This window comes from Eufriesea mexicana, unplaced genomic scaffold (genome assembly GCF_001483705.2).
Source record: "Eufriesea mexicana isolate 0111107269 unplaced genomic scaffold, ASM148370v2 scaffold202, whole genome shotgun sequence".
In the NCBI taxonomy this organism is placed as follows: Eukaryota; Metazoa; Arthropoda; class Insecta; order Hymenoptera; family Apidae; genus Eufriesea; species Eufriesea mexicana.
In genome coordinates, this window is record NW_016908372.1 from 715,288 (window position 1) to 725,062 (window position 9,775).

Consider the following 9,775-nt stretch of genomic DNA (forward strand, 5'->3'; position numbering starts at 1 on the left):
GTCACGGTCCCACGAGTATAGCCAAGGCTGAAAAAAGGAGAAGGCAGAAAAACGAAGAAAGAAGTGATCGAAAGGGAAAAAAAGGAACTATCGATCAAACTTCAAATTCGAAACGTCAGGGCGGAAATGGGTGAGCTTGGATCGGTGACGAAAGGGAAAAAGGCGTGCAACGACGTAATGGCCACGGGGTGAGACGCGTAACCCGATGCCTCGACGCTCGACGCGTGGCCAAAGGACACAGGGTCCTTTCCCAGACGCCACTTTACACGCCATTTGCTTTCCGTGTCCTCGCCGCGTTTTATCGTCGCGTTAATTTCCGCGACAGGATCAGCTCACGGTGCAAAACCACCTCTCGCGACTTTCCCAACTTTTTACGCTACCCTCGTATTCGCCGCCGAGTTACGACGCCGTAACACCCGCGTCTACGTTTATTCGCGATGCACGCAGACCTCGCGGATTTATGCCTTGAATTTACAATTAGGCTCGACCATCCAGGACCTATATGCATACGCGCGAATCTTGCAAATGCGAGGATACCCGTTTCGCGAATTTCCGAGTCTCGTAGATTCAGGAATTCACGTGTCGAGCTTATGGATCTTTGATCTATGGATTGAACACGTATAAACCTATACAAATATATTTCATAAATTACTAAATTCAACGTGAGTACAACAGATTGTGGATAGAAATGGACACCGATATCTTCTACATTTTTTAACAGTTAACACATTAGTATATTTAGATAAAAATATGTAAATAATTGAAAAATATTTAAAAAATGATTGACACTTTCTAGAAAATTCTTCTCTCTTTCTCTCACTCTTATTAACCCTTTGCACTCGAGAGGTGATTCTCAGTCACCGTTTGTTTTAATGCTATAACTTAGATAACGAATGATGATAATTATATTAAGAACATCGAAATAAAATTATTCTATTCGTTCGTTGCACACGCAAATTCACGATTTCCTTTTTTTTTATTTTATCGTAAAGGGTATCAGTGAGTTTATAAAAATCTAAGAAGAGCTTCGAATTGCATCTTCACAACGAAGAAATCATCGAGTCCATAGGGTTAACCGTTACTCATGTTTCCTCTTTGACGATTCTCACGTAATTCTGGCACATTGTTCTAAATATTTTTTGAAACATCACTCATACTAGACTGCACTCGCAGATATTATATTTATATCATCGCAATTGAGTTTCACTTATTCAACCTCATTCGCATTCATACGTAAAACTAACACTCACACAAATGTGTCATCTATGTTTGCATCGTTTGTAAAGTAAATCAGTTAAATCAGTCAACCCCGATAAATAATAAAACTAACAAATTTGTAACATTAACGATGATAATTCCTAACCAAGTTCTCGGTAAATCTAAACGAAAATGCAACGATAAACCAACTCTCCTATCCAACATACCTTCGTATACACGCTAAAACATATACCCAGAAATTATTCTTCCCCACAAAGAATTCGGAAAAGCAGGGAACCGTGTTCCTAAAGCATAATGCCGAAACAATAGAACGAAGCCAATCGAAGCGGTTCGTAAGAATGACGCATTGGAGCAGCCATGGGTACGCGGGAGTGCAATAATTTTTCCTCATAAAGACAGAAACTGGTTATAGCGAGTCGATAACCGGTGTTTAACGACGTTACCAGGCCGATGTATCACGCGGAGTGGTCACTCGGGGGCGAAGTCGTGGTGAGAAAACGAAGAGAAGGAAGGAAACGCCGGAACAGTCGCCGCTGGGGGTTCGTTTTCCATGGGCTTCCGGCCGTGGCTGGCGGAGGAGATGCGGCGATGCCATAAAAAAATAGGAAAAACCACCGCCACCGCAGAAAACTTTCGACTTGGAAAGCAATTCCCTTCTCGCCGGCCCGCGAGCATTTCGCCGGCAGAGAAATGTAGGTGGGAAAACGCTCCTGCTCCTTTTATACGAAAAGAAAAAGGACCGGCCAACTTTTTATTACGTCGGAAAATTTACTGTCCGCTCCCGCCGCTTCTAATCGATGCGTGGTGAAGCCACCATTAACGTTTCCACCCCTTCGCCATGGAGGAATCAATTCTCCGTTCTTAAGCATTTCTTCTGCGCTGCTTGTGACTTTGTTGCTTCGACCTGTTTCTCTACCTTTGGTATGCACGTCTCGTTCAGATACTTTCTTTTCATACTCCGGATTTCCAGTGTTCGGTGCTTTGGTTGGAATAAATTTTTACCAAATCGAATACAGGATGGGCTGTTTAACGTGATTTTTTCAAGCATTTCCAATTATCTTGCGACAAAAGCAAGTAAAAAGTCGTAAGTCGTGAAACTCTAAATTAGCATTAGATTATTTTGAATTAATTGTATTACTAAATAGAGAAAATATTAATATATTAACAACAATGGTAATCGGAGTGATTATATTCGATGATCCACTCTGTATAATTCTATGGGGTTTTTGAATTTTGTATACTGCAGTACTGGTATATCCCATTAAAAAATTGAAGACAAAGATTCGAAAGTTTCTATTTCTTAATTTTTAGAAATTAACGATGGTGATAGTAATCGGTGAAAATCAATTGTAAATTTTATGAAGCTGAGTAATGATTTTATTGGATTCCTGTGTTATGTATATTACAATTTATATTCATAGACTTTCATTTCTGAGGCGTTATTATGATTCCAATTCCAATTCAAATTATGATTCTACGTTCTACATACTCCTAATTATCGTTCATTTCTTTTTTATTTTCCAATATCAACCTTTCCCAAAGTTTGCCCCATTCAGCCTTTCCGTTGTTTGTTAAACAATAACGGCTGCAACCCCGCTGAACAAACACTACCGTCATATAACTGGAAATCGAAGTTTCGTACGCAAAGATTGCAAAATTTCCAAAAGTGATGAAAGGAAAACCCAAACCCTTTGACAAAACGCCGGCAGTCGAAATTGAATTTATCTGTCAACCGTACCGAAACCATTGTCCAACCGATCATCCATATTACCCATAAATCCATCCACGACCTTTTACAACAACGCAACGCAGAGGCGCCAACTCCTCGACGATCAACGCAGAAATAAAAAAAAGAAAAAATGGGAGCAAGGCAAAACCACTTTGAATCCCATAAAACGACGCGAGGATTCAGCAGGCCTTTAGTAGGAAAGCTTGCTCTATCCCCGTAATACGATCAAGTCTCCCAATCATCTGCTTTGGCTACCTCTAAACGAAAAAGACGTCTGAGCGCGTGCACACGCGCGTCAGCTCGACAGAAATCTTAAGGCACGGCTCTTTGAATGCGGCAAAGCCGATCCGTCGTCCTTCTCAACAAAGATACGAATCTTCATCCTCATTTTCCCGCCGACTCTTCCACCCCTGCGAGTACTACGCGCCCTCTAACCAGCCGCCATTTTCTTTCCACCCCCGTCTCCGACTGCCATTCGCCATGAGCCACCGTTTCCTATGGTTACCATTTACCCGAGGGATGCTTGACAACCTCATTGGAGCTTTCTACTCCTTGTCAAAGCGCGACTCTGTCCTTGGCTTCCTGGCCGCAACTTTGCCCGGCTGAAGCCGCGTGTTCCCTACCGCGTGTCTCCTTTTGTTTACGTCTTGTCGTCAAGACGTCGCATTGCTCTCGTTGTTATGGTTAAGGTGTCGTCATCGAGAAATTTCCAGCAGATGTTTTCGCTACAGCGAGGTAAGCTTTGGGTCACCGGACTAAATCGTCGGACGTGTCAAAGTATGAGAATAGATATACTCGTGTTTAGATGTGCCAAGAAGAATTTTGTTTCCAATGTTTGGGATGAATGAATCGGTTGGTAGACGCGTGGATAGAAATCACGAGATGAATTTCTGTATTATCGATGTGTTTTTCTGTATGAATCTTACGTATGTAATTGCGTGCCTAGTAATTGGAATGTGTTTATTCGTTGCAATTGGTTATCATATTTTCGATTTCTACGAACGATCCCCGTCTTATTAGAACATTTTCCCACGAATCTACCAGAGCTTTCCTTAACTCCGCTTCTGATTGCAAATTATCTTATCTTGGAACAAACACTGTCGATTTTGTAGTAGAAATCAATTAAAATCAGATCTAAGGATTGCGATAATCGACTCACATAATCCAATTATCTACGAGTAGTAAAGCTTCTATATCTACAGACATTTATGTAGACTAGTTACTAATACAAGACTCTCTCATGCTGCTCTACGCTTCTATATATTTTCCAGCACACCTCGCGCTTGGAAGTCTTACAAGCGTTCATCTGCTTCGCCATACCACGAATTGCAAATTTAAGGAATGGAGACGAATCGACGCGAACGAACGAAGCGTGATAAATCTATGAGAACGATCGACTTCGTTAGACGCATCAACGTTTCACAAAAATGTCGGCAGTGATGCACCTGTCAGTATCGCGAGACTCGTGAAACGCGTTGAGAAGAATATAATAGCTAGTTGTTACTGGGTGGAAGCGTTTAATCGACTGGTATAACATAGAGAAGGCTAACTGGCGTGCAGTTTGGGTTCCGCTGTTTGGGCCTAAGTTTAGATTTAGGTTTAGATTTAAGCACATTCGCTATCGTGCCCGAAGCAATACCGTATTGATTGTAGGGTGGCCGAGCCTCCGAACACATTACATGATTAAACCGCCCCAATGGCATAGCAACCGGCCTTGCAGCACTTACCTTATTAAAATATCCACCACCCTCACCGCGCCCTTTTAACAAAACCTTTACGCGGACCCGCCAACTATTCCAACACCTATCCTTTGTTATCAAGAAACGTTCGAGAGACTCCACTGTACAACCCCTGCTCTCAACCTCCTGTTGGTCATCGTTTGTCGAAAAATAAAATTTTTTCAATTTTCCCTAATTTCTCCAGTGCATAGTGGAATAATCAAAATCCATCTCACCAGTAACTGGTGGAAATTGGTATTTTCTGCTATTCTTTCTCAAATTATTTCTCTAATTCTTCGCGAAGATTGAAATTTAACGGGAGAGTAAGATTGGGATTTATTGCGATTTAAATTGGAATAGGTATGGTGTATTTTAGGACTGGAAGATTTAGGTAAATTGGTGGTAAGGACTGTGGAAAAAATTGTAAATTTTATGAGACCTGTTAAATATTTGTTAAATATTTGAGATTATTCGGAGCTCAATCTGATGGCTGATGTGCATTTAACGTTATTAATGCAAGACAAATTCCGGTTTAGGTATATTTCTATGAAGGGATTTAGAATAGATCTTCTCGGAATATTCGTGCTTATAACTAATCGAGGATAAGTCATTCTAAATACGTAGATCGCTTGAAATACGACTTCTATATTGAGCTTTAAATGGTAAAAATAAAAGAAACGATTAATTGAACATCGTTATTTATATATAATTATTTGCATATAATTCAATGAAAGTAAAATCACCTTTATAAGAGAGTTAAAGAAATATATAGGAATCTAGAGATGTTTGAAATCACATTTTTAGAACACGTGATACGTTTCTGTGTAATTATCTAATTGATCAGCAAAAACTATTTAAAAATCGGATACAGATATTCGTGGACGTAGTGATGAAACGAAGGAATATCTGAATAGCTACATTCATAATTGAAGAAATCTTCGGTCTTGTTCCACGCACTGAAATCGACTGCATAAATAATACAGAGGATAACTTGCTTTGCGAAATATGTGCAGAACTGCGATGGATTATAGCATGGAATAATTATGATACTAAGAGAAGCCTATTTTTGAATTATCAGTAGGAAATGAAGCTACATTTAATACTCTAGAAAAAATATAATAAATGAAAAAATATTATTATAACGAATATTGAATATAATATTCAATTAAAAATATTATATTGGGAATATGCAAATTGTAATTTACGATTAATTTGAATTTATAAGCATCAGAAATACTCTATTCTCTATTACATAAACTATTTACTGCAAGTTATTCGTTTAATAAAATTGAAATATTAAAGAATTTATTAAAATATTCATCGTAGTTAAAATAGGATGAGAAATAGTGTTAAATATAAAAGAAAAATTGGAATATTATTCTCATATTGATATTTTGCATTTCCTAATGCCCTAATAAAAATGTATGAAGGGAAAAAAATATAACAAAGTCTGTAAATCCTCCGCGCGGAATAATTTGTTACACGTGAAAGGCTACCGCCATTTCGATGCATTAATGTACAGGGTCATTTATCTTCTGTCAAGACACCGTAGGTATGAAAAAACAAATGAAACATAAAATATTAATGTCTCTACTTTCTTTTTCAATCTTAAAGCATATAAATATTCTACGTGCCAGAACTTATCGACAGACTTTTAGAGTACGTTTTATCTTTTTTTATTTATCTTATTTTATTTTACTTGAACGTTATACCCAGCTAAATGTGTGTTAGCAATCGTATTGATTCGTAAGAATACTGTTTCTTAATATATGAATTTATTTCACTTTATTTTCTAATATTGAAACTTTATTGTAAAATACATTTTTCTTATTTTCAAAATTCCAATATTTTGCTGTCAATTTTTCAAACAATTTTTAATCCCTTGATTTAAATTTGGATGTAGATTTCAATTTGAAGTTCAACTTCAATTTTTGCACGTTTCTATGTGGGTGTATCTAACAATCTTTAAACACATTTTTCAGGCTAGATGTAAAAGAGTATTGTGAAATGAAATGTGCTATTCTGGGCGAATAATATCTAGACAAATGAAACTAAAGTTAATTTTGATTTAGCGAATGACCTGATAATATAATTCACAAAGGAATTACATTCGCATAACGAAGAATATATACACTACGTGACCTATTCTTCGTAGACTAAACGACACTTCTTTAGTAGTTAATAGTATATAGTATATTTCCAAATTCAAGAGATTACACACCGATAACACGACAGAAAATATTCCATCATGAATCAACACCCTATAGAATCACATGCTTGTAGAGATTAATCGTGTTAATACGTGAAAACATATTTTCGCATATGTTTTAACAACATTCTCTACAACACTTACATTATACGATACGCTATTCATTGTTATATTACGATTGCTATAATTACTTCCTTTCTTGAGTTTACACGGTAATAATCAAAGATAAAATTTAGCAAATTTCTAAATAATTAGGTAATAATTAAATTCAAGGAGTCAATGAGTAATAATTACGATCATAAATTTTATCTTCATTCACAAACACGTTTGCCTAAATCTTCTTATAAATACTTATATGAAATTGATATTACATAAAACAAACTGATACAGGGGCAGAAATAAAGCAAGATTAAAAACCGTCTGGTCATTTTTCTATAAATTTTCGCTGACAGCTTACGCCGATAAACGATATTTACTATAGAATTATATTCTACGCGGCTACAATCATAATTTATTCCACTGAATGAAAGATTAAATCACGCACTTTCGTTCAAATATTAACGGCTCAAAAAATTCGTCAATTCGAGCCGGCAATCGTTCAATTAAATACATCAATAATAAATTATAAACCTTAATTTGACTTAATCTTTATTGCAATGATAATACGTTATATATTAGTGACATATTTGCCATATACATAATATACCACTCTCTACTGATAACACAGGAATTTAATAAGCCATTTTCGAACGCAATAAATGTGCCTATTATTTTAATGTCTCTTCCTTTCTCCTATCTCGTTAACCGTATATCTAGTTGGACCGAAATTTTTCGTATCTCTCCAAAGCATCAGAATTTACAGTGTAGATTAGACGTTTCTGTTAATATAAGCTGGATATATCGAGATCGATACAAAGGTGGCCCAAATGTAACGATCATTCGTTCTCGAGCTGGGCATTAATCTTATCGATCATTCGGATCGACCATTCTTATCGAGAGCTCGCTACTGTTCGCGTAATGTGGCACAAAAATTTTAACCTGACCCGATATTACAAGAACTCGCGATAGCGGCCAAACTATCACTGGTGGAACGCCTTATCTATGAATGTTTCTATAAACCTATGGAGGTAATTGCGACACGTTCTTTTCGATTTCGTCTGCGATCTGATTTCACCAAAATTAAAGCACTGGATGCCGAGTTTCATTTCCTACGAATTTCTATTTTACCGTAAATGTTGAATTTCTCCGAGAAAACGATTTGCCGAATTTCTTCTATCGATATTATCGAGAAACAAATCTTTGGGAATTGTTAGCGGATACTGATATATTTATGAGTCGAACGTTGATTGTATATTATAAAATATATTTACTTCCAGAAAAAATAAAAAGTAGTTCTATCAAGTTCTATATCGTGTTTGCCATATTTCGATATCGAAAAAATTGAGGACTTCATCGAGTTAGAGGAGCATTTAGGTTGGAATTTCTATCAAGTTTTAAGGTATTCAAACTGTATTTCGTTATTTTACTGTTTGAGATATTTCTTTTCGGATAGAGATAACGTAATCATCGCGACGATTATGTTAATTTCGAGTTCTGGCTGTCGTTCGAGAACTGGAAGCAACCTAGCAAAGAACGATAATCGTTACCTAACTTCGAGAATGTCTAGGAATTCTCAAGGAATGATAACACGTGACAGATACAAAGAGCGTACCAAAAACTCTCGAATGGCGACGCAAAAATCAACCAAATTCTCCTTTGTTTACTACAGATCCGAAATTTCAAGATATCCCGGAGCGATACTTAAATTGAATTTACGTGTAACAATACTGATTTGGATAATATTTATGAATACCAGAAATTGCAAATTCTTCGGGACGATAAAAATATAAATATATTAGAATTTCGGTATTTCGGTACACCGTAAAGCAAGCATAAACTTTTGCTCCCTAAGAAGCGAACTGGTTGATTTAGTAAATGCTAGCAAGAAGCCGAATCATACTCCATTTTGCTTGTTATTAACCAGCGATACTATTGATAAATAAACCATAATATCTCTAAACGATAACCGAGAAATGTCTAATCGCATCGACTCTACACCTACTTCAAAATCCGGAGTACTTAACAAAATACTCAGCCTATCTTTTCAAGCGACAGAGCAACAATTCGCATCAACAAATACCCTGGCCGCAATCTCTGGTCTCTGGAACGAGAGACGTCGATTTTCAGCCATTACTCTGTACCACCCAAAGAAACGATCCGCCTAAATCATCCCTCGACCACGCCGAACCTTAACCCAACCCCGTTCCTCCCGACCATAAATACTCCCTGACCGATCGATCCTTCGATCTACGAACGCTGGATCCAGCGATCTCACGGTCGTGGGGCAAAAACGTCGAAAGAATCCTTACCTTCCAAGTTCTTGTTCCTGGCCAGCAGGGCCAACAGGACGTCCTGGTTGGGCGCAGCCTCGGCCAAATCGGCGGCGTCCTGGTGCGAAGGCGGCAACGATGGACCCAAGGATGGCATGGTGCTGGTCGGTGGCCGCGGCATCATCACCGGCGCCGAACCCAACGGAGGCAACGCCAGACCTCCGGGTGTATGGTGGAGAGGATTGTGCGGCGGCGGGCCGCTACTCGGTAGCGTCGGCAGCGTCGCGACCGGCTGCACCGCCGCCGACATCGACAGATCGACGCCACCCAACAGTACCGGACGACAACCCCCTGAACCAGGCCCGCTGCTCACCGCCGGGAGGATTCCGCCACCCCCCGGCAGTGGTGCGTACGGCAAGTACAGCTCCAGTATAAACCAGGAAGCGGCTGCCGCGGGAACACCGACCGACGCCGGATGTCCTTGCTTCGGACGAAACGAGTTAGCCCGTCAGGGCTATTTCTCTTTCAGCAT

The 9,775-nt window shown here is 38.6% G+C and overlaps 1 protein-coding gene across 1 annotated transcript in view; it reads right to left on the reverse strand.

The window, feature by feature from the left end:
• Lim3 (Lim3 homeobox protein) overlaps positions 1 to 9,553 on the reverse strand; it is a 69,433-nt gene extending 59,880 nt beyond the window's left edge. The window contains exon 1 of the mRNA XM_017911398.1: positions 9,283 to 9,553. Within this exon, the coding sequence (XP_017766887.1) occupies positions 9,283 to 9,553 (271 nt within the window). The remainder of the gene's footprint in view (positions 1 to 9,282) is intronic.
• Positions 9,554 to 9,775: the final 222 nt, after the last annotated feature.